At 47.5% G+C, this 25,354-nt stretch overlaps 1 protein-coding gene across 1 annotated transcript in view; it reads right to left on the reverse strand.

Moving 5' to 3' along the window:
• Positions 1-10,196: 10,196 nt before the first annotated feature.
• The window catches only part of LOC140429392 (spermatogenesis-associated protein 9-like), a 54,644-nt gene continuing 39,486 nt past the window's right edge, over positions 10,197-25,354 (reverse strand). The window contains exons 4-5 of the mRNA XM_072516316.1: positions 10,678-10,773; positions 10,197-10,584 (exon numbers count right to left, since the gene is read on the reverse strand). Of these exons, the coding sequence (XP_072372417.1) occupies positions 10,405-10,584; positions 10,678-10,773 (276 nt within the window). The 3' untranslated portion in view covers positions 10,197-10,404. The remainder of the gene's footprint in view (positions 10,585-10,677; positions 10,774-25,354) is intronic.

The following is a 25,354-nucleotide window of genomic DNA, read 5'->3' on the forward strand; positions in this document are numbered from 1 at the left end:
TGAGTTCGACTCTCCTGCTAATCTTGCTATAGTAACTCAGTCTAACTAACCAGTCTGCTCTAAGCCACGTGGTGGGTGTGATGCTTCTGATCTGCCCCTGTCCTACTCTCTAAGTGTCGCCTGTGGAAAGAGTCAGAGCATGTGTGCCCTGTCCTTATATATGGGTGTGTAATGCCCTCTTGTGGTAGTGTCACCTCTGGGTGTCTTGACTGGCCATTGGTCGTGTCCTATTCTATATGTTCATTAGCTGTATGTGGCTTGGAGGGCCAAAGGGCCTGTTCCTGTGCTGTACATTTCTTTGTTCTTTGTTTTGTTTGTATGTCATGGCGTCTCTGGTGCTCCCTCTAGTATTTACTTAGTCGTAGTGTTACATTAACCCCTTGTGTATTTACAATGATGCATATCACCACAAAACTCACTGAGTTTTAACTTCCTGTCAAAATATCTTGAGGCTAATGGAACAGCATGCACAAAAGGACAGCGATTTCAGGCAAGGGTAGATGTATGGTTAAACACAGATCACCAAATGTTGCCATTCAAGATGTGCCACTTTGCTAATTTGGCATCTTGCTCTATGTCTCACCATTGAACTGCATTGAACGGCATGAAGTTGCTGTATTAGTGTAATAGACATGAACTAAACTTGCCACAGGAAGTTATTTTTTTTAGCAATGTACTTAGTATCAATTATCGCAAGGTCAATGTCTCTAACACAAAAAACAGGTTTTAATAACTGTTGGTTTGGAAAAAATGTCAAATTTAAAATTAAAGCTTTTCGTTACTTTTTATTTTTGTCCTTTTTTCCTAAATCAAAAATATCTTTAGATCTCTTTCTGTTGAATTCACTCACTCTAATTTATAATTTCTCCCGAGTCCTTGTGCTGTTAATTTTTACTATCCTTCAGTCTGATTTGTTGAGGAGGTAAACGATTGCTTGATGCCAGTTATCTCATTGCAACATTAAAAGCTTGCACTTTCAGTGGCTTGTGCTGCAAATCATTGTAATTAAACAGACAAGGGCAAGTCTAAATAATAGTGGCCTTCACTCGTTGCCCTGTTACACCAACGTATGGTCCATTCATTATTTTCCAAACCTTTCCTTCTGTTTTAACCAGAGCAGTATCACAGTCACTGGCGGGCATTAGAATGACATATCATTGGAATTAATGTAAAAAGTTAATTACAGCGCGACTCAGTGGTAACAATCAAGTATTACAGGATTTGGGTACTTCGTTAAAGAAATAGGAAAACAGAAAGTTAAGGAAATAGAAAGACTGAGTGAAGTAAACCCCCCCCCCCCGCCACCCCCCAACAAGCCATGGCTCCGAGAAGACTGTCCCCAAGATTGCAGACCTGGGAGGCTCTTTGATGCAATGGAGACCAGGAGGGATGTCCTGTTCCCTCTGAGGGTCCCGGAGGGTGAGCCACAGGGCAATCAGTACCGCCTGGAATGAGGTTGCGGTGGCCGTGAGGTTGGGTAGAATGACCAGGAGGACTGGCCTCCAGTGTCGTAAAAAGGTCAATGGCCTACACCGAGCAGCACGGGTGGGTTGACACCAACACCCCCCACAGCCCCCACCCCACTCCCCCGAGACCTTGCCGCCCCCACTCGAGCATCCATCCCTCCCAACCCTCTATGCGACTCCAACTTTCCATTCACCCCCCCTCCCCCCATCCCTTCCTTCACACCGCACCCCCCCACCACTGTGAACCAAGGGTGCGGCTAGCAATGTCCTCTCTGTGTCTCCACAGGAGAAGCTCTCCCACAATCGTTGCGAGAGGGCCCAAACTGATGGAGGGGTGCCGGACATATGATTCCTCACCACCTTCGAGGAACGGGCCCTGGATGTGACGGTGTAGCCGAGGACAGAGCAGTCACCAATGCGGTGGTTGGCGGACGCGGCAGAGGTGAGGATCCACTGGCCGCCACCTGGAGGGCCTGTCGCACATGAGTTGTTATTGCCTTACTGACTGACCCATCCCTCCCACTGACCACAAGTCCATTCCCCCGTAGGATCTCCAGCGGACGGCGCCGGCCCATCCCAGTGGCTCCCTCTCCTGCGTCCCAGGAGACCACCTCAGAGGGCAGCTCCAAGGATGCCGCAATCGATGCGTCACAGCTGTCATCTCCACCCTCTACTAGTGCAGAGACACGTACCTCGGTGGGAACCGTTAGTGGACAGACATCTGGAGCTCAAACTGATGAGTACCACACAGTTGCTGATGTACATTAGGTGGAGGCAGGAACCCCCAGGTGAGACAGCAGTCAGAGGTCTGCTGGATTGCAGGTCCCAGCTTGACGCTGAGCCTCTGGAACAGGGTTACCCGGAGCTGATGGAGACATTTTGGTGCAGCCATGACCTTCAGAGGGAGATGTCAGTCACACTCCAGTAGGTCCAAAGCCGATTGGAGGAGTTCCAGAGGCTACGGGCGCAGGACGTATCGCCGATAATGTGTGGCACCGAGGCCAACACTGCTCGGGTGGGGACCGCAGTATAGAGTCTGGTGCATGATGTTGACAGCATGAGTGAAGGTGTCCAAGGCGTCGCGCAGTCAGTGACGGCCATGGCTGAGGGCCTCGGCAGAATGTCCAACTCACTGAGGGATGTGACCCGGTACCAAGCTGACCTTGATAAGGTGCTGCGGGACATGTCCCGCTCTCAGATATTAATGGCCGAGGCGCTGAGGAGCTTGTGTCATGGGAATGTCCTTTCAATAAATGTTTGTCTTCCCAAATGGCTGCAGTGGTGTCATTGTGTGGGTGGAGCTGGGGGGTGGCTCTGGATTTTACTTTCGTTTTGAGCTGGAAGCTGTTTGTGGCTCTGAGCTTTACCTTCGGTTTGGACTGTTGGAAGCTGGATTGAGACAAAAGAAGGCTTCTCTGGTCTCTGTGCATGGTAAAGGGTGTCTCCAGATCACTTGATAACTTCAAAGTAATACCTGTTTTCTGTAAGGAATTCAAACCTCCTGTTTTGCGAAAAAAGGTGTTTTGATTTATGGATGTTGCTACTTGAGTGAATCAGTAAAGGGAAGTTATTAAGGGTTGTATATAGAGTACTGTATCTGTGGGGGGGGTATTTATGTTTGTAGTTGATAAAAATATTTACTGTGTGTTTATTAAATGTTAACTGAATTTGTAGAATAAACTTTGTTTTTGAGTAAAAGTGCTTCAGGCCTCTGGTACATAACACCTGAAGAGTAGGCCCTTATACTCCTGATAACCAAAATCTATAAACAGTTGTAGGTCAGGTGAACTCCATGTCTCGAAGTCAGTACACGGGACAGGGCGGCATGGCAATGCATGTGCCTCGACTTGTGCGCCGGGGCCCTCCGGCCCCAGAGCACCTTGAGGATACGTGCCAGGGGCACGGAAGGCCAGAGGACGTGGTAAGCAACTGGGTCCACCTCAGATTTGCATCCTGGGGACACGGTAGAGCAAAGAAGGTTAAGCATGTTGAGGATCAATGAGGGGGGTAGGAGAGGGTGGGGGGTGGGGGTGTATGTGAAGGGGCTGAAGGGGTGGTGGGGAGAGTGGGAGGGTACCTTCGGGAGAGTGAGGTATTGCTGACACCTGTAACACATTAAAAAACCTTTGACCACAAGCAGTATGACGTCTCTGTCACTTTCGTCCGCAAAGTGGCCTGATCTCCGAACCCTTGGCCCATTGCTCCAGGCATCCCCCCTCTCTCTAGTACTCACTCACCCTCCAGCAGTGCACATGTTCCCGGAGCTGTCTCCCATCCCCTGGGTGTTCGGATGTTGGCTGCTGCGTGTGTGGTGTTGCCTCCTGCAGTGTTCAAGCACAGTGTCCATCCATCAACGTGCGATTGGAATGCTAGGCAATGACTCCCACATGCTACATGGCTTGCCCACCATGGGAATCCACTTGGGCTGTGTGATGTGCTCAGTTAACCATGATTGCCAATTCCTTATTAGCAATGGCCTTCAGCCTCATGGCCAGAGGCCTCGGCAATCGGTGAAGGTTATGGGTGGTCGGTGGGGCAGGCAGGCAGGGGCTAGGCTTGCACCCAGAATGGTTACACATGATCTGGGGGTTGGCAAGGTGGTGCCGCGCGCAGTTCCCGCCCCCCCCCCCCCTCCACCTCTTCGCATGGCTGCCTGAGGGTCCCTATCCCCCGCCAAGCACTGAGGTGGCAAGCCCAGCACCCCCAGGCCCTTTTCTTTGAGCAAAGATGGCTACTCACCTCTTCGGCTCCCCACAGAAGCCCCTCCACCAATTGCACGTATTTCAAAAGGAGTTCTAATCAGTGCCAGCTTGCTGGGGAGGCCAATGAATCACGGGACGCTTTAGGATATGGGGGCTGACGTTAATTATGTGGAAATAGGGCTTAAGTGGTGTTAATTGGTTTCTCACCAAATCCCAATTTCCTCTACGGGTGCAGGCCGGTTGCATTGCAAACTGTTTCGCGCCTGGTGCGGTTCTCATTTTCGGCCTCTCCCGTTATCTACTGGCCTCGTTTCACTTGAACGAGAGCACAACGAGGTCTGAGAATCATGCCCAATGTTTCTGAAAATGTTGAAATTTGAAACAATTTCAGGACAAGTTTATGTAAAGTAAAAGTACAGTCGCCTTTGCCCAGATGATCATGGGCTGCTTTCGCTGTTGAGGAGGAGAGCTGACTGGTGGTGATTTAACCTGAGGACCACAAGACCTCGGGTGAGGGGCAAGGTTAAGGAGGCGGGCCTTCATGAATAATCTCAGCTGGTATCGGAATTGAACCCGCCTTGCTGGCCTCACTCAGCATCACAAATCAACTGTCCAGCCAACTGGGCTAAAGTAGATGACCAACTTAGGCAAGATTAGCGTCAAAACGCGATGGTGTATAATTCCTAGAATTTGTGCCAGGATCTCCAACTATTACAATATACTTCCTTTCTCTCACGACGGTTTATCTGATAAAATGTATTGAACTGCATATTGTGCTCTGTTTTATTATGTTAAAATTTGGCACAGCAAATCTTTTTTTAAACGGGTGTACTCATCTTTTGTCTCCACTCCCACCCCAATTGATTTATCTTCTTTCCTCTCTCTACCATAATGACTCATGTTGCGCATGAGCCCATGAGCATTGACAACCAACAAAGACTTGACAAAATAGCCACCTTTCAAATGCCTGAATGAGCGTTGGCAGATTGTCCAACAATCGTAGTTGATCACAGCAGAGTCTCAATGCTGTTCTCAACTGCGAGAATCACTGAATACTATCTGGAAGAGGAAAACTGCCCAATTTAATAACCCTTCCTCAACTCAGAAGCATCAAGTCCAATCATAGTACCATGACCATAGTCCTAGCTGAGACCAACTTTAAAAATAAATGAATTTAGTGTACCCAATTCATTTTTTCCAATTAAGGGGCAATTTAGTGTGGCCAATCTACCTAGCCTGCACATCTTTTTGGGTTGTGGGCGCGAGACCCACGCAAACAGCAGAGGGCAGTAGAGCGGAGCTGCTGATTGGCTGTTGTGGGGAAGATTTGCATACATCCGGTGCGGTCACTCTAACTTGAAGGTGCACCTGTGCAAGAGACCTTAGCTGTTCAAGTGAAGACAAGCATCCAGCAGAGGGCAGTGGAGCAGAGCTGCTGATTGGCTGTTGTGGGGAAAATTTGCATACGTCTGGTGCGATCACTCTAACTTGAAGGTGGACCTGTGCATGAGACCCTAGCTGTTCAAGTGAAGACAAGCATCCAGCAGAGGGCAGTAGAGCAGAGCTGCTGATTGGCTGTTGCGGGGAAAATTTGCATACGTCCGCTGTGGTCACTCTAATGTGAAGGGTGGTTTGTGGAGGAGCAGTTGTCAAGTGACTGGTAAGTAGTTTTTCTTTTATTTTCCCTCAGGTGTTAGGGTGCGGGGCACAGAGTTTGCTGAGTGAGTCCTTGCTGAGAAGGGGAGTGAATAACAGGTAAGCTCTTGCTTTGTTTTTCTTTTTTTATCTAGAGGGGTTGGCAGGGAAGGTACTGCAATGTTCCTCCTGCAGAATGTTTGAGGTGAGGGATGCCGTCAGTATCCCTGCTGATTTCATCTGTGGGAAGTGCACCCATCTCCAGCTCCTCAGAAACCGCATTAGGGAACTGGAGCTGGAGCTGGATGAACTTCGGATCATTCGGGAGGCAGAGGTGGTCATAGATAGAAGTTTCAGGGATATAGTTACTCCGAAGAATAAAGATAGATGGGTGACGGTGAGAGGGGCTGGCAGGAAGCAGTCAGTACAGGGATCCCCTGTTGCCGTTCCCCTTAGTAACACGTATACCGTTTTGGATACTGTTGGGGGGGGGGACTTACCAGGGGTAAGCCATGGGGTACAGGTCTTTGGCACAGAGTCTGTCCCTGTTGCTCAGAAGGGCAGGGGGGAGAGGAGCAGAGCATTAGTCATTGGAGACTCCAAAGTTAGGGGGATAGATAGGAGATTCTGTGGGAACGAGAGAGACTCATGGCTGGTGTGTTGTCTCCCAGGTGCCAGGGTCCGTGATGTCTCAGATCTTGTTTTCGGGATCCTTAAAGGGGAGGGGGAGCAGCCCCAAGTGGTGGTCCACATAGGCACCAACTACATAGGTAGGAAAAGGGATAGGGATGTAAGGCAGGAATTCAGGGAGCTAGCATTGAAACTTAGATCTAGGACAAACAGAGTTATTATCTCTGGGTTGTTACCCGTGCCAGGTGCTGGCGAGACGAGGAATAGGGAGAGAGAGGAGTTGAACATGTGGCTACAGGGATGGTGCAGGAGGGAGGGTTTCAGATTTCTGGATAATTGGGGCTAATTCTGGGGTCGGTGGGACCTCTACAAATGGGATGGCCTACATCTGGACCAGAGGGGTACCAATATCCTGGGGGGGAAATTTGCTAATGCTCTTCGGGAGGGTTTAAACTAGTTCAGCAGGGGCTTGGGAACCTGAATTGTAGCTCCAGAATACAGGAGGTTGAGAGTAGTGAGGTCATGAGTAAGGTTTCAAATTTGCAGGAGTGTACCGGCAGGCAGGAAGGTGGTTTAAAGTGTGTCTTCTTCAATGCCAGGAGCATCCGGAATAAGGTGGGTGAACTTGCGGCATGGGTTGGTACATGGGACTTCGATGTTGTGGCCATTTCAGAGACATGGATAGAGCAGGCACAGGAATGGTTGTTGCAGGTGCCGGGGTTTAGATACTTCAGTATGCTCAGGGAAGGTGGTAAAAGAGGGGAAGGGGTGGCATTGTTAGTCAAGGACAGTATTACGGTGGCAGAAAGGACGTTTGATGAGGACTCGTCTACGGAGGTAGTATGGGCTGAGGTTAGAAACAGGAAAGGAGAGGTCACCCTGTTAGGGGTTTTCTACAGGCCCGTGAAAAGTTCCAGAGATGTAGAGGAAAGGATTGCACAGATGCTTCTGGATAGGAGTGACAGCAACAGGGTAGTTGTAAGGGGGGACTTTAACTTTCCAAATATTGACTGGGAACGCTATAGTTCGAGTACTTTAGATGGGTCCGTTTTTGTCCAATGTGTGCAGGAGGGTTTCCTGACACAGTATGTAGATAGGCCAATGAGAGGCGAGGCCATTTTGGATTTGGCACTGGGTAATGAACCAGGACAGGTGTTAGATTTGGAGGTAGGTGAGCACTTTGGTGATAGTGACCACAATTCGATTACGTTTACTTTAGTGATGGAAAGGAATAGGTTTCTACCGCAGGGCAAGAGTTATATCTGGGGGAAAGGCAATTATGATGCGATGAGGCAAGACTTAGGATGCATCGGATGGAGAGGAAAACTGCAGGGGATGGGCACAATGGAAATGTGGAGCTTGTTCAAGGAACAGCTACTGCGTGTCCTTGATAAGTATGTACCTGTCAAGCAGGGAGGAAGTGGTCGAGCAAGGGAACCGTGGTTTACTAAAGCAGTCGAAACACTTGTCAAGAGGAAGAAGGAGGCTTATGTAAAGATGAGACATGAAGGTTCAGTTAGGGCGCTCGAGAGTTACAAGTTAGCTAGGAAGGACCTAAAGAGAGAGCTAAGAAGAGCCAGGAGGGGACATGAGAAGTCTTTGGCAGGTAGGATCAAGGATAACCCTAATGCTTTCTATAGATATGTCAGGAATAAAAGAATGACTAGGGTAAGAGTAGGGCCAGTCAAGGACAGTAGCGGGAAGTTGTGCGTGGAGTCCGAGGAGATAGGAGAGGTGCTAAATGAATATTTTTCGTCAGTATTCACACAGGAAAAAGATAGTGTTGTCGAGGAGAATACTGAGATTCAGGCTACTAGAGTAGAAGGGCTTGAGGTTCATAAGGAGGAGGTGTTAGCAATTCTGGAAAGTGTAAAAATAGATAAGTCCCTTGGGCCGGATGGGATTTATCCTAGGATTCTCTGGGAAGCTAGGGATGAGATTGCTGAGCCTTTGGCTTTGATCTTTAAGTCATCTTTGCTACAGGAATTGTGCCAGAAGACTGGAGGATAGCAAATGTTGTCCCCTTGTTCAAGAAGGGAAGTAGAGACAACCCCGGTAACTATAGACCAGCGAGCCTTACTTCTGTTGTGTGCAAAATCTTGGAAAGGTTTATAAGAGATAGGATGTATAATCATCCGGAAAGGAAGAATTTAATTACAGATAGTCAACACGGTTTTGTGAAGGGTAGGTCGTGCCTCACAAATCTTATTGAGTTCTTTTAGAAGGTGACCAAACAGGTGGATGAGGGTAAAGCAGTTGATGTGGTGTATACGGATTTCAGTAAAGCGTTTGATAAGGTTCCCCACGGTAGGCTACTGCAGAAAATAAGGAGGCATGGGATTCAGGGTGATTTAGCAGTTTGGATCAGAAATTGGCTAGCTGGAAGAAGACACAGGGTGGTGGTTGATGGGAGATGTTCAGACTTGAGTCCAGTTACTAGTGGTGTACCACAAGGATCTATTTTGGGGCCACTGCTGTTTGTCATTTTTATAAATGACCCGGAGGACGGCGTAGAAGGATGGGTGAGTAAATTTGCAGATGACACTAAAGTCGGTGGAGTTGTGGACAGTGCGGAAGGATGTTATAAGTTACAGAGGGACATAGATAAGCTGCAGCGCTGGGCTGAGAGGTGGCAAATGGAGTTTAATGCAGAAAAGTGTGAGGTGATTCATTTTGGAAGGAATAACAGGAAGACAGAGTACTGGGCTAATGGTAAGATTCTTGGCAGTGTGGATGAGCAGAGAGAACTCTGTGTCCATGTGCTTAGATCCCTGAAAGTTGCCACCCATGTTGAGAGGATTGTTAAGTAGGCGTATGGTGTGTTAGCTTTTATTGGTAGAGGGATTGAGTTTCGGAGCCATGAGGTCATGTCGCAGCTGTACAAAACTCTGGTGCGGCTGCATTTGGAGTATTGCGTGCAATTCTGGTCGCCGCATTATAGGAAGGATGTGAAAGCATTGGAAAGGGTGCACAGGTGATTTACCAGAATGTTGCATTGTATGGAGGGAAGATCTTATGAGGAAAGGCTGAGGGACTTGAGGCTGTGTTCGTTAGAGAGAAGAAGGTTAAGAGGTGACTTATTTGAGGCATACAAGATGATCAGAGGATTGGATAGGGTGGACAGTGAGAGCCTTTTTGCTCGGATGGTGATGTCTAGCACGAGGGGACATAGCTTTAAATTGAGGGGAGATAGATATAGGACAGATGTCAGAGGTAGGTTCTTTACTCAGAGAGTAGTAAGGGCGTGGAATGCCCTGCCTGCAACAGTAGTGGAGTCGCCAACACTAAGGGAATTCAAATGGTCATTGGATAGACATGTGGATGATAAGGGAATAGTGTAGATGGGCTTTAGAGTGGTTTCACATGTCAGCCCAACATCGAGGGCCGAAGGGCCTGTACTGCGCTGTTATGTTCTATGTTCTAACACTGGGAGGATGTGCAAACTCCACGCGGACAGTGATCCAGAGCCGGGATCGAACCTGGGACCCCGGCGCCGTGAGGCTGCAGTGCTAACCACTGCACCACCGTGCTGCCCGAGCTGAGACCAACTTATTCAGCACAGACGATGAGTAGAATGTGGGAACTTCATATTATGTGAAACTCAGCTCCACATCTGTCAAATTGGGAAAATTGTTATGTTGTTCCATCTGTTTGATAAGTTTCCCTCTCAAGCACACCACACATTCAACTGTCATTCAAAATGATATTCTGAAATGTGCATGATGAATCTTATGTAGCCTGTTAAATAAAACTGGTGCAGAAATTCTGTAACCCAGCTTTACTTCTTTCAGTACCAGTGACAATTGGTGAAAACAATGAGATCTTACAAAGCAACTCTGCAAGCTACATTACATTTAGACATTGATACACTGATCCTTTTTAGTTATCCAGAGTCTTCCTAGTTGGTACATCAAAGCAGTTTTAAGCAGCTCCATTATGTACACTTGTTGCCTTTTCATTTATCATTCTGATCATGACTTTTTTTGATGTATCAGAACAGCATTGTTTTTTCTGAATGGAAGTCTATTCCTTTTAGCGTTGTGCTTTGAAATTGCATGTCGATTGTTGATGCTGCCATCCATTTGCCTTTGTGTAGACTGAATTAAAGTAAAGTTCTTCAAAAGTCCCACTGCCATTTTGCTGTAGGCTGCCTATGTGGAGAGATTGGGAAAGAGAAATGCTTTTAAACTTAGTTACTTTAATGCAGTGTTGTTGAAATTGAATTTGTATAATTGCTCACTTACCATGCAGGTTATTATTGCATAAGAAGCATACACTAAGTTATTGATGACTGTCCTTGCAGGAAACCAGATCGCATTTATGAGATGGTCCCTCTCCATCTTTTTAAAAAGAAAAGAATGGATATAATGGCAGAGTCAAAAGCGTACAATTAGAAAGTGCCAATGAGAAGGTCAAATGTCTTTGGTGAACTTTTGTTATATGCTTAGGATGCATTCTCTCAGAATCCTGTTGTGGGTTATTCTAAGACAAGAGTATTTTAGCACAAGATCACATATTATGATGTACTTTAAATGATTTTGGCGATCTACAGTCCATTCTAGTAGGTATCTTCATATTAATTATAATATAGGAACTAAATATCACAAAGTATTTTCAACTTGAACAAACTTATAGTTTTGTCTTTTGGTGCTCACCATTGCCCAAGGGCAAAATGGATGGAGGTTTTAATGCTGCTCTTAATCCCCCCCACACACCTCTCCCAAATGGGTCTGGCCTTTGGAAATGTGTTATTTGCAAATATCAGAGTCATCATTTGCCTGTCCACACTTGCAATTTCTAGGAATATGCAATTTAGAATGCAGGGAAGTGTGCAATTCATTATTTTTCAGTAAAATAAAAAACATGAAAGTTCTGTCCATGTTCTTAAGTTATGTTTGGTAATATCAGATTGTATTCCTAACCTGGATATCCCCTTCAGCAAAGCCTATTCCTGCTCTTTACACCTTACCTCATTGGACATACCAGAGTCTAATATTTTTCTGTTTCCAGTATGGGCCAGAGAGGCAGAAATTCCCATTGCTGGGTTCCCTGCCTCTAACTGGGCCCTCGCTAAAACGTTGTGACTTAGAAGCAGGTACTGGAGGCTGCAATGTGTGGAAGGACAAGAGGGTTTTCCAAGTTGACGTCAGGACTCAAATGCAATAATAAAGCAAACTTACAACATGTATTAATTTCTGCTCCTTACACATCTGTCTGTAACACTACTATCTTAACGACTGGATGACAGAATCTCTTAAGGGATGAGAGTCCATGTTGATTTTCTCTGGGAGGCCTGCGCTATTATATTCCAATCAGGCACTTACCTGTGCAGCCTCTCATCTGATTAAGCCCTCTGTTTCGACCCTCTACAGGGACAGAGCTGTATAGTATCTGCTTCCTACAGATAATGAAGTTTATTGACAACTCAAGAATACAAAAGAATCAGCAACATGCTAAAAACAGTCACAAGGGCGGCACAGTGGTGCAGTGGTTATCACTGCTGCCTCACAACGCCAAGGACCCAGGTTCGATCCCGGCCAGGGTCACTGTCTGTGTGGAGTTTACACATTCTCCGCGTTTCTGCGTGGGTTTCACCCCCACAACTCAAAGATGTGCAAGTTAGGTAGATTGGCCATGCTAAATTGTCCCTTAGTTGGAAAAAAGAATTGGGTACTCTAAATTTATTTTTAAAACCCCTCACAAAAATCAGTAATATGCAAAAAGCATTTGCAAGGCACCAAAAAAAACCCAAATCCCCAGCCAACACCATCCCCACCCCCCTGGCCCCAAACGAACAGCACAGACAACTGGACAGGGACATAAGGCTGCAGAGCACGGTGTGAGAGAGAGAGAACACACCCTCCCCTCCCAAGAGGGGGCACAGTTCAACCCAAAACAGTTCCTGTAAACAAACCACCAGCTGCAAAGATGGCATAAGGCCACCTTTGCACGGTCTCCCCAAACGGTAGCCCCACGCCAGTGGAAAGGTGTTCAAGCGAGCAGCACAGACCACTGGAAACGGATACACCGATACCCTGCCCTAACGGCAGCCACACATCGGTGGAAAGGCACACAAACCAGCAGTGCAGACCACCGGAAAAGGAACGTGGCCTGGAGGCCCCACGCTGGACTCAGACACTGTCCCCGTATGGCCAAGGAGGAGCTCCGAGTAGTGGGGAGCCTGGATCCCACCCGCCCGCTCTGCCTCCTGCTAAGCGTCAAAACCCCAGAGGACCTATGGTGCCTGTGGTCCAGGCCAGTGATGGCATAGACAGCGGGTTGGATACAGATATGGACATTGGACTTCCAATACGCCAGTGCCACTGGTTCCAGCAGCCTTACTAGGTGGGCCGTGCCAGCTGCGAATTTCTTCACGGAAGCGGCGGTCCCCAATACGCTACACATCTCCAGGACCAGCTTTACCACCCCTGGAACTTCACCCACAACCCAAACGACCACAAGACCCTCTGCCTGAGGACATGGACATTTCTCCGGGGTTGGTGGGTTGGGGGCTGTTACAACCCACTGCAGGGACAGAGCTGTATAGCATCCGCTTCCCCTCTGACACACTTCAGAATGTGCAACTGAGGTGACTAGGGGACGGAGCTCCCTCCTAATTTGAGGAGCTCCCTACAGAATACAAACCCTGACCTGGAAGCAGTGCGGGGAAGGAGACCCTACGGGGAGTGGAGTGTGGTGATTATTGTGACTAATGTGGAATAAAGTAGTAACTTGAGAGCCTGGCCCCTTGTGGAGTCTTTGCCTCCATCTACAACACCCTAAGTAGGGTGGAGATTGCACCTTGGGGAGCTGTTAGACAATCAAAGGCCAACATCTCTCCAATACTGTTAGTGCCACTGAGAGTGGCGGCCACTACCAGTATAACACTTGGGCCTTCACCAGGAATTACCAATGAATCTCTGGAGAGAACTGAATGTAGGTAGGAAGGAGTCTGGATGGGGTTTGGAAGCAAGGACTTGGGGGTGGCTTCCTGTCATACACCCTCTTTCCTGATGGCGGTTCCCTCAATCAGGCCGTGAATGAGGGAGCCCCATTGGTAGATCACTGGAATACTCAACAATGTGGTTTGCTGGGCTGCCTCCTCGGATGGTGGCCACTTAAGAGCCTCAATTGACTTCTGGGCGAGGGGGTTGCCTGTACGCCTTCCTACACCATCAAACCTACTCTATATGCATCTTTTCTGTGTGAGAAACAAAATAGCTTGAAGTTTGAAGGAAGGAACTTAAGCAAGGAGTCAGGAGGGCTAGAAGGGGTCACGAAAAGTCATTGGCAAATAGGGTTAAGGAAAATCCCAAGGCTTTTTACACGTACATAAAAAGCAAGAGGGTAGCCAGGGAAAGGGTTGGCCCACTGAAGGATAGGCAAGGGAATCTACGTGTGGAGCCAGAGGAAATGGGCGAGGTATTAAATTAATACTTTGCATCAGTATTCACCAAAGAGAAGGAATTGGTAGGTGTTGAGTCTGGAGAAGGGTGTGTAGATAGTCTGGGTCACATTGAGATCCAAAAAGACGAGGTGTTGGGCGTCTTGAAAAATATTAAGGTAGATAAGTCCCCAGGGCCTGATGGGATCTACCCCAGAAAACTGAAGGTGGCTGGAGAGGAAATTGCTGAGGCCTTGACAGAAATCTTTGGATCCTCACTGTCTTCAGGTGATGTCCCGGAGGACTGGAGAATAGCCAATGTTGTTCCTCTGTTTAAGAAGGGTAGCAAGGATAATCCAGGGAACTCCAGGCCGGTGAGCCTTACTTCAGTGGTAGGGAAATTACTGGAGAGAATTCTTCGAGACAGGATCTACTCCCATTTGGAAGCAAAATGGACGTATTAGTGAGAGGCAGCATGGTTTTGTGAAGGGGAGGTCGTGTCTCATTAACTTGATAGAGTTTTTCGAGGAGGTCACAAAGATGACTGATGCAGATAGGGCAGTGGATGTTGTCTATATGGACTTCAGTAAGGCCTTTGACAAGGTCCCTCATGGTAGACTAGTACAAAAGGTGAAGTCACACGGGATCAGGGGTGAGCTGGCAATGTGGATACAGAACTGGCTAGGTCATAGAAGGCAGAGAGTAGCAATGGAAGGATGCTTTTCTAATTGGAGGGCTGTGACCAGTGGTGTTCCGCAGGGATCAGTGGTGAGACCTTTGCTGTTTGTAGTATATATAAATGATGGAGGAAAATGTAACTGGTCTGATTAGTAAGTTTGCAGACGACATAAAGGTTAGTGGAATTGCGGATAGCGATGAGGACTGTCAGAGGATACAGCAGGATTTAGATTGTTTGGAGACTTGGGCGGAGAGATGGCAGATGGAGTTTAATCCGGCCAAATGTGAGGTAATGTATTTTGGAAGGTCTAATGCAGGTAGGGAATGTACAGTGAATGGTAGAATCCTCAAGAGTATTGAAAGTCAGAGAGATCTAGGTGTACAGGTCACTGAAAGGGGCAACACAGGTGGAGAAGGTAGTCAAGAAGGTGTACGGCATGCTTGCCTTCATTGGCTGGGGCATTGAGTATAAGAATTGGCAAGTCATGTTGCAGCTGTATAGAACCTTAGTTAGGCCACACTTGGAGTATAGTGTTCAATTCTGGTTGCCACACTACCAGAAGGATGTGGAGGCTTTAGAGAGGGTGCAGAAGAGATTTACCAGAATGTTGTCTGGTATGGAGGGCATTAGCTATGAGGAGCGGTTGAATAAACTCGGTTTGTTCTCACTGGAACGACGGAGGTTGAGGGGCAACCTGATAGAGGTCTACAAAATTATGATGGGCATAGACAGAGTGGATAGTCAGAGGCTTTTCCCCAGGGTAGAGGGGTCAATTACTAGGGGGCATAGGTTTAAGGTGAGAGCGGCAAGGTTTAGAGTAGATGTACGAGGCAAGTTTTTTTACACAGAGGGTAGTGGGTGCCTGGAACTCGCTGCTGGAGGAGGTGGTGGAAGCAGGGACGATAGTGACATTTAAGGGGCATCGTGACAAATACATGAATAGGATGGGAATAGAGGGATACGGACCCAGGAAGTGTAGAAGATTGTAGTTTAGTCGGGCAGCATGGTCGGCACGGGCTTGGAGGGCCGAAGGGCCTGTTTCTGTGCTGTACTTTTCTTTGTTCTTTGTTCTTTGTGGTCTTGTCTGAAGTGCAAACCACTATTTGCTGAAAGATTGAAAATGAAATGAAAATCGCTTATTGTCACAAGTAGGCTTCAAATGAAGTTACTGTGAAAAGCCCCTAGTCGCCACATTCCGGCGCCTGTTTGGGGAGGCTGGTACGGGAATTGAACCGTGCTGCTGGCCTGCCTTGGTCTGCTTTCAAAGCCAGCGATTTAGCCCAGTGTGCTAAACCAGCCAGTACACTTGAGGGTACTCACAAAATGATAGAATCATAGATCATAGAATTCACAGTGCAGAAGGAGGCCATCCGGCCCATCGAGTCTGCACCGGCCCTTGGAAAGAGCACCCTACCTAAACTCATACTTCCACCCTATCCCCACACCTCCATCCCATTCCCGTAACCCCACCTAACCATTTTTGGACACAAAGGGCAATTTATCACAGCCAATCCACCTATCCTGCACATCTTTGGACTGTGGGAGGAAACCGGAGCACCCGGAGGAAACCCACGCAGACACGGGGAGGATTTGCAGACTCCGCACAGACAGTGACCCAAGCTGGGAATCGAACCTGGGACCCTGGAACTGTGAAGCAACTATGCTAACCACTGTGCTACCGTGCTGCCCTATAGTATAAAACTGGTATCTGCCAGCCGCAAGAAGCATGCTTATAACAAACCGGCAACCATATTAAATTGTCAGATTTTAATAATAATAATCGCTTATTGTCACAAGTAGGCTTCAATGAGGTTACTGTGAAACGCCCCTAATCGCCACATTCCGGTGCCTGTTCGGGGAGGCCTGTACGGGAATTGAACCCGCTCTGCTACCTTGTTCAGCATTACAAGCCAGCTGTTTAGCCCACTGTGCTAAACCAGTCCCTTCTTTATTGGAGTCAATGAAAAGGGAACCAAATACAGTGTAAAATGGGAGCCTGATTGCTGTAAGCCCATTTTATGCTCCTGCTGAATACCAGTTTCACCCTCACCATATCCATTTAATATGTCCTATTGGATAGTGTGAGCCAACTCTGGAATGTGGAATCGGCTTTCAAGAGCAACTAATTCACGACAAAATAACAGCATGCATTGATATAACACCTATCATAGAATTTACAGTGCAGAAGGAGGCCATTTGGCCCATCGAGTCTGCACCGGCTCTTGGAAAGAGCAACCTACCCAAGGTCAACGCCTACACCCTATCCCCATAACCCAGTAACCCCACCCAACACTAAGGGCAATTTTGGACACTAAGGGCAATTTATCATGGCCAATCCACCTAACCCGCACATCTTTGGACTGTGGGAGGAAACCGGACCACCCGGAGGAAACCCACACACACACGGGGAGGATGTGCAGACTCCGCACAGACAGTGATCCAAGCCAGAATCGAACCTGGGACCCTGGAGCTGTGAAGCAATTGTGCTATCCACAATGCTACCGTGCTGCCCCCTTTACCATAGCAAGCCATCCCAAAGTGCTTCAGGGGAACATTATGAAACAGAATTTAACATATGTCAATACAGATGACGAAAAGCGTGGTCAAGGCAGACACAGATTGGTAATAATTGGTGGAAGCTTTACAGGGCATAAATGTATACGAGAGATAGAGGCAATGACAGGGCACGATCTTGTTTGGTAGGTTCTAATCACTGTTGCTCTAGGTGGGCTGGTGGAAATAAGAAATCAAAAGATTTGAAGGATTTCACAGTCCACAAATACCTGGGTAGTTTAATCTGATGGGAATGGGATTGGAGGAAGTAGCAAACCATGAATGAGGACTCAAGGAATGGCTGATCAAGAACTCACTCCTCACCTTTATAGACTGAATTTAAAGTAGTGTTATATCCTAGGAGGGTGTGATTAATATTGGAAGGCAATGGATACAATACCGATGTTCAGCCAAAGTCAAAATGCTTTATGGCACAATAGATATGAGACACTCTTTTCTCTACTAATTCAAAAAGAAGCTCATAAATAACTTGGGCTGTATATTCTGGGTTCCCCAAGGTCAGATTTGAGGGACACCCCAAAGATGTGTTGGGAATCCCAGATAAGCATTTGCATAGCAATTGTCCTGAAGCAACCTTTCCTGGACAGTCTTATTGCAGTGAACCAACAAATTGCTAACTTTAGATGGTTCTGCCAGTAACTAAGTTACTCAGAAACAGTTGGAAGAAATAAAACTACTTCTAACTTCTGCATGACTATTTTAAAGACCCAGACCGATCCCCGCACGGCCCCCCCCCCCCCCCTACCCCAATGCTTTCAACCCCAGGGGACTCTCTCGCATCCCAACTAATCACTTTCCCACATCCCCGATATAGGATTTCCACCACCCCTGAACCCCCATTTGCCCAAGATTAATCCCCTTGACCCGAAGCTGTGGGGCCTGTCTCTCATTTCCGACCCAGCTTTACCCCACTCCCGACCCTGTTAAAAGACGCTGGAGTGACCTGGCTGGATCCCTTCCTTGACACAGCCCCCTGATCTGGCTGGACACACCCATAAAATCCTTAACAGTGCAGAAGGAGGCTATTCGGTCCATTGAGTCTGCACCGGTATTTCGAATGAGCACTCCACACATGTCCCCTCCCCTCCCCTATCCCGGTAACCCCATAATCTAACCTACACATCCCTGAACATGAAGGAGTAATTTAGCATGGCAAATCCACCTATCCTGCTCAACTTTGGACTGTGGAAGGGAACTGGAGCACCTGGGGGGAAACACACACAGACACTGGGAGAAAGTGCAAACTCCACACGTCACCCAAGGCCGGAATTGAAACCAGGTTTCTGGTGCTGTGAGGCAGCGGTGCTACCCACTGTGCCACAGTGTGGCCCAACCCTAATCTCACTCAATGTCCAACCACCTGCCCTCCCTCCAATTATCTGACCACCCCACTCCCAGTGTTGGATCCACCTCGATGTGTCTGACCCCTCCCACTGCCCACCCTATGATTCCTCTACCCCTCCGCCGTATTTAGCCGTGCGCAGGCCTGGAGCCCAGTGGAGCAGACCGCCTCCTCCTGATGTCAGCACGCTGTCCATGGAAGAGAATTTCTTTAAATCGATGGCGTCCTCCTGCCACAGCAGTGACAGAGAGCAGATCAGTGACCCTGTACAGTGACGTCACCTTCTCTGGGCGTAATATCATGGAGCAGAGATTCCTCCATTTGATAGCTGCCAGCAAGCAAGCTAGATAGAGGATTATGTAAAGAACTGAAGATGGATCATTTTTTAATAAAGGGAGAGAGGGCCAGGATCCCACAATTAAATCTGCTGGTATGACCTTTTAAGGAGAGTCCACGGCAGGACAAAGCAGTGCTGATGTGAGCTCTGGTGAACAAACAGGGGCTGGCTTAGCACAGTGGGCTAAATAGTTGGCTTGCAATGCAGAACAATGGCAGCAGTGTGGGTTCAATTCCCGTACGAGCCTCCCCGAACAGGCGCCGGAATGTGGCGACTAGGGGCTTTTCACAGTAACTTCATTGAAGCCTACTTGTGACAATAAGCGATTATAAAAAACAATTAAGCAGAAACTGAAATCGGGAACAAAGGAGTATAAAGATGATTTCTTAAGGTATGGCTTTGTTAATTTTGCTAATGCAAATCGGGATGCAAAGCCCCTGTGTGTTATATTCAGGAATGTACTGGCAAATGCAAGTTTAAAACCCTCAAAACGTGGGGCAGCACGGTGGCATATTGGTTAGCATTGCTGCCTACGGTCACTGTTCGTGTGGAGTTTGCACGTTCTCCCCGTGTCTGCATGGGTTTCACCCCACAACCCAAAGATGTGCAGGATATGTGGATTGGCCATGCTAAATTGCCCCTTAATTGGAAAAAATAATTGGGTACTCTAAATTTAAAAAAAACAAAACCTCAAAACGTCAAAGGTATTTGAAGAATAAGCATTGTGAGCTCGAGGACAAACCTCTTGGTTTTTTTTCAAAGGATGCAGCGAGAACTTAAATCGTCATCTGAAGTCCTTAGCAGAAATGTAACATTGAATGACAAAGGAAGTGAGATGTGAGGACCAAGCCAGCACACATGTCGCATTAAATGTAAGCAATAATGGTGTGTCGCGAAGGTCAGCCAACGTGAGTCACGAAAGTCGGCCGTTTAGTAAAAGTGGGCCCCGGAAGGAAGTTTGAAAAACACTGCCTTCGGCACTTAACTTATCCCTGGCTATCAGTTTCAGTGGGACCATTAAACTTATCTGCTTTGCACCAGCCAGTGCAGTTAAGTAAAAGGGGAATGGCCCCTTTTATTCGGTCTGAGTCAGGAAGATTAGGCGCAGCTAAGTGGGAAGTTACAGCCTGTTCATCTTGATATGGCAATATTGTATTTTTACGCACTAGTTTCAGTCTATAGCTTTGAATAGTGGCGGTATAGGCTCCAATTTTTGGACCCATCACATGGCTTACTAGGCTCAGAGGCCACAATCATTCTGCCACAAGACTTCCTCAGTAACGTCATTTGATGAAATTATAATGAGGCCTGGTGGCATAGAGTTGCCTGCGTTTTCACTTTCAAAGTACTCCGGGTTACTCAGACTGACAATTATAAACCACACTTTGTCAGCATCAACTGGCACAGGCAGAATTGAGGAAATCTAAGTCTGAAGAATGTGGAGAGCCTCGAGGTTTCTGTACTTATTTATGTAAGTGATATTTTTTGCCCTTGTGCCACACAGTTGTAGATTTGCTTCTCACTATCTCTGAGAAGGTCAGATTTTCACCCCTATCATCTCCACCCCCCCCCCCCCCCCCCCCCCCCCCCCCCGCGCCCACACACACACACACACACACACACACAAGCCAGCTATAGCTGGGGCATATCAGGAGTAGATATGCTCTTCCCAATGAGCATAACCTTGTGATTGGATTTGCTTATTGTCACGTGTGCCGAGGTACAGTGAAAAGTATTTTTCTGTGAGCAGCTCAAACAGGTCATTTAGTATATGAAAAAAAAATAAAAGAAAAAGAAAATACACTTGGAATATTGCGCACAATTCTGGTCGCCACAGTACCAGAAGGATGTGGAGGCTTTGGAGAGGGCGCATAGGAGGTTTACTGGTTTGGAAGGTGTTAGCTATGTGGCGCGACTGAATAGACTTGGACTGTTTTCATTAGAAAGACGGAGGGGTGACCTGATAGAGGTCTACAAGATTATGAGGGGCATGGATCGAGTAGATGGGCAGGCTCTCTTTCCCAGCATGGAGGGGTCAGTCACCAGAGGGCATAGGTTTAAGGTCCATTGGGCAAAGGTTCAGAGGAGTTGTGCAAGGCAGGTTTTTTACGCAGGCGGTGGTGAGTGACAGTAACGTGTTGCCAGGGGAGGTTGTGGAAGCAGGTACATTAACGGCGTTCAAAAGGCATCTTGACAAACACATGGATAGGATGGGTATAGAGGGATATGGCACAAGGAAATGCTGAGGGTTTTGGCAAAGGTTGGTATCATGACCGGTATAGGCTCAGAGGGTCGAAGGGCCTGTTCCTGTGCTGTATTGTTCTTTGTTCTTTATAATAGGGCAACACAAGGCACACAATATAAATACATATGCACCGGCATCTGGTGAAGCATACAGGAGTGTAGTATTAATTAGGTCAGTCCGTAAGAGGGTCGTTTAGGTGTCTGGTAACAGCGGGGAAGAAGCTGTTTTTGAATCTGTTTGGCTGTGTTTCAGACTTTTGTATCTCCTGCCCGATGGAAGATGTTGGAAGAGTGAGTAAGCCAGGTGGGAGGGGCCTTTGATTATGCTGCCCGCTTTCCCCAGGCAGCGGGAGGTGTAGATGGAGTCAATGGATGGGCGGCAGATGTGTGATGGACTGGGCTGTGTTCACGACTCTCTGAAGTTTCTTGAGGTCTTGGGCCGAGCAGTTGCCATATCAGGCTGTGAATGCAGCCAGATAGGATGCTTTCTATGGTGCATCTGTAAAGGTTGGTAAGAGTCAGTGTGGACGTGCTGAATTTCTTTAGTTTCCTAAGGAAGTATAGGCGCTGTTGTGCTTTGTTGGTGGTAGCGTCGATGTGGGTGGACCAGGACAGATTTTTGGTGATGTGTACCCCTAGGAATTTGAAGCTGTTAACCATCTCCACCTTGGCCACGTTGATGCTGACAGGGGTGTATACAATACTTTGCTTCCTGAAGTCAATGACCAGTTCTTTAGTTTTGCTGGCATTGAGGGATAGATTGTTGTCGCTCCACCACTCCACTAGGTTCTCTATCTCCCTCCTGTATTCTGACTCGTCGTTATTCGAGATCCGACCCACTATAGTTGTGTCGTCAGCAAACTTGTAGATGGAGTTGGAACCATATTTGGCCACGCAGTCGTGTGTGTACAGGGAGTATAGTAGGGGGCTAAATACGCAACCTTGCGATGCCCCAATATTGAGGACTATCGTGGAGGAGGTTTTGTTGTTTATTCTTGCTGATTGTGGTCTGTGGGTCAGAAAGTCGAGGATCCAGTTGCAGAGGGAGGAGCCAAGTCCTAGGTTTTGGAGCTTTGATATGAGCTTGGCTGGGATAATGGTGTTGACGGCGGAGCTGTAGTCAATAAATAGGAGTCTAATGTAGGAGTCCTTGTTGTCGAGATGCTCTCGGGATGAGTGTCGGGCCAGGGAGATGGCGCCTGCTGTGGACCGGTTACAGCGGCATGCGAATTGCAGTGGACCTGGGCATTCTGGGAGTATGGAGATGATGCGCTTCATGACGAACCTCTCAAAGCACTTCATTATGATTGATGTCAGGGCCACCGAATGGTGGTCATTGAGGCACGTTGCCTGGTTCTTCTTTGGCACCGGTATGATGCGGGTCTTCTTGAAACAGGTTCTGAGTCATCCGAGGGTTCACTTTCAGGAAGGCCGATCTGACTTCGGAAGCTGTGACGGTGGGTATGGGTGTGTTTTGAGCTGCTGCGGCACTCAACAGCGGGTCGATGGTTTCCTGCTCGAACTGAGCATAGAATGCATTGAGTTCATCGGGGATGGGTGCACTGCTGCCGGAGATACTGCCTGGCTTTGCTTTGCAGCCTGTTATGTTGTTTAGGCCTTGCCACACCGACGAGACTCTGTAGCGCTAGCCTGTAACTCTAGCTTGGTCTAATATTCTCTCTTGGTATCCCAGATGGTTTTGTGGAGGTCTTACCTGTAAACTGTTATCATGGAGGAGACGGCCGACCAACACAGGATGGACCAAGGAGAATTAGGTACCATTTAAGGAGACCACGTCGCCTTTCCCTGCCTTTTGAAGGTCTTCAAAATTACAAACGTGAATAATGATGTGGAGATGCCAGTGTTGGACTGGGGGTGCGCACAGTAAGAAGTCTTACAACACCAGGTTAAAGTCCAACAGGTTTGTTTCAAACACTAGCTTTCGGGGCACTGCTCCTTCCTCAGGTGAAACATGAAAAAGAATTAGGAGGTAGAACAGGCCATTCACCCTCAAGCCTGCTCCATAGACATCACAAAAGTTCCAGGCTATGACCTGTGGTGATCTCTATGTGTGCATGTACACAGGGGGTTAATATGTAATCAGTAGCACCACATGATCACCAGAGGGCCAGACCAACAGGGGTATAAAAGGCAACCACATTGGGTCTCTCTCTCTCTTTTGGGTGCACTGTGACCAAAGCAACAGCAGACTAGTTTAGATGGCCAGTGGAGTTACGTGTAGTTACCATAGTTAGATCTTGTTAACCTTATCACTAGTATCTAAGTTAAAGTAAAGAACTCATGTAAATATTGTTGTAGTTACTCAATAAACCTTTTGTTACTACTGGAAGAGTTTGAATCTTTTCCATCGGAATTCCTGATGTGGAGATGCCGGCGTTGGACTGGGGTGAGCACAGTAAGAAGTCTTACAACACCAGGTTAAAGTCCAACAAGTTTGTTTCTAATCACTAGCTTTCAGAGCACTGCTCCTTCCTCAGGGTGAATGAAGAGGTATGTTCCAGAAACATATATATAGACAAATTTAAAGATGCCAGACAATGCTTGGAATACGAGCATTTGCAGGTGATGAAATCTTTACAGATCCAGAGATGGAGTAACCCCAGGTTAAAGAGGTGTGAATTGTGTCAAGCCAGGACAGTTGGTAGGATTTCACAGGCCAGATGGTGGGGGATGAATGTAATGCGACATGAATCCCAGGTCCCGGTTGAGGCCGCACTCATGTGTGCGAAACTTGGCTATAAGTTTCTGCTCGGCGATTCTGCGTTGTCGCGGGTCCTGAAGGCCGCCTTGGAGAACGCTTACCCGGAGATTAGAGGCTGAATGCCCTTGACTGCTGAAGTGTTCCCCGACTGGGAGGGAACATTCCTGCCTGGTGATTGTCGCGCTATGTCCGTTCATTCGTTGTCGCAGAGTCTGCATGGTCTCACCAATGTACCACGCTTCGGGACATCCTTTCCTGCAGCATATGAGGTAGACAACGTTGGCCGAGTCGCACGAGTATGTACTGCGTACCTGGTGGGTGGTGTTCTCACGTATAATGGTGGTATCCATGTCTATGATCTGGCACGTCTTGCAGAGATTGCCATGGCGACTCTAGAAACTGCTATACAAACATGCCTTGCTTATGAACAAAAACAAAAACAAAATCAATACTATGAGTCTTTACAAACACAGAATCAGTGTCTAGAAAACAAAATCGGTAAAAACGGCACCAAAACTTACCACGAGGCAGCGGCAGGATCTCACCCGATGCAACACCACTTTTTGATTGGCAGCCATCTTGAGCGAGAGCGTTCCGGCCAGTACGCACATGCACACTTCTCAAAAATAAGGAAAACGGCAAACTACACTTGCGCACATGCGCAGTTGTGCCAAGAGCGCACAGTAAAGGAAACTCGAATTGCGCAAGCGCAATCGAGTCCTATGCATGATGTCATGAGTGTCATGACGTCAGAGGACCAGTACCACGCCCACTTAAAAGGGAAATACACGAAAATGAACAAAAAGAAATTTAAAGTGGCAAAACCCAATTTTCTTACCTCAAGACAGAACAATGCCCGAACTTACATCAGCAGTTGAAAATAAATTTCACAACACCCTGGAACAAGCAGTCAGCACCACCCAAAGTGAAGAGCACAATGAAAAATCCGAAACTAAAGAAGATGATTTGTTCATTGAACATGAAGAGAACGATAACAACTCCGAAACAAAAAGGGATGATTTGTCTATCGAACAATACACACAATACTGCTCAGACATGGCTGAGTTATTCGGATATGCTGATCACAGCATCAGCAACACGGCTGAAAAGGTCAACACTACTCTTCTCATGGTAGATGAATCAAATACCATGGTGCCATGGCAGATCGTCAATACATTGGATGACAGCAATACCCAAGAAGAAGACAACGCCACACAGAGAGCACAGAACGACTCCGTTGATAGAGCACAGAAGACTCTACAGCGAGAACACTGCATGACTCCACAAAGAGAGCGAATACAGACTCCACAGAGAGAGCGATGACAAGCTCCAGAGAGAGAGCAATGAAAGACTCCACAGAGAGAGTGACACAAACCTCCACAAAGAGAGCGTCGCAAGCCTCCACAAAGAGAGCGTCGCAAGCCTCCACAAAGAGTGACGCAAGCCTCCACAGACAGCTTGGTGACAGACTCAAAAATGGAAGCAAGCAAACACTCCATAACGAACGCCATGCATGAACAAGACTATGAAGATCTATCAAGCGTATTTGAGCCACAAGAAGAAGACTATGAAAGTCTACCCAGCTTATTTAACCAACAAGAAGACACTGAATGTCTACCAACTGTATGTGAGACAAGTG

The sequence above is a fragment of the Scyliorhinus torazame genome, chromosome 9 (genome assembly GCF_047496885.1).
Source record: "Scyliorhinus torazame isolate Kashiwa2021f chromosome 9, sScyTor2.1, whole genome shotgun sequence".
NCBI lineage: Eukaryota > Metazoa > Chordata > Chondrichthyes > Carcharhiniformes > Scyliorhinidae > Scyliorhinus > Scyliorhinus torazame.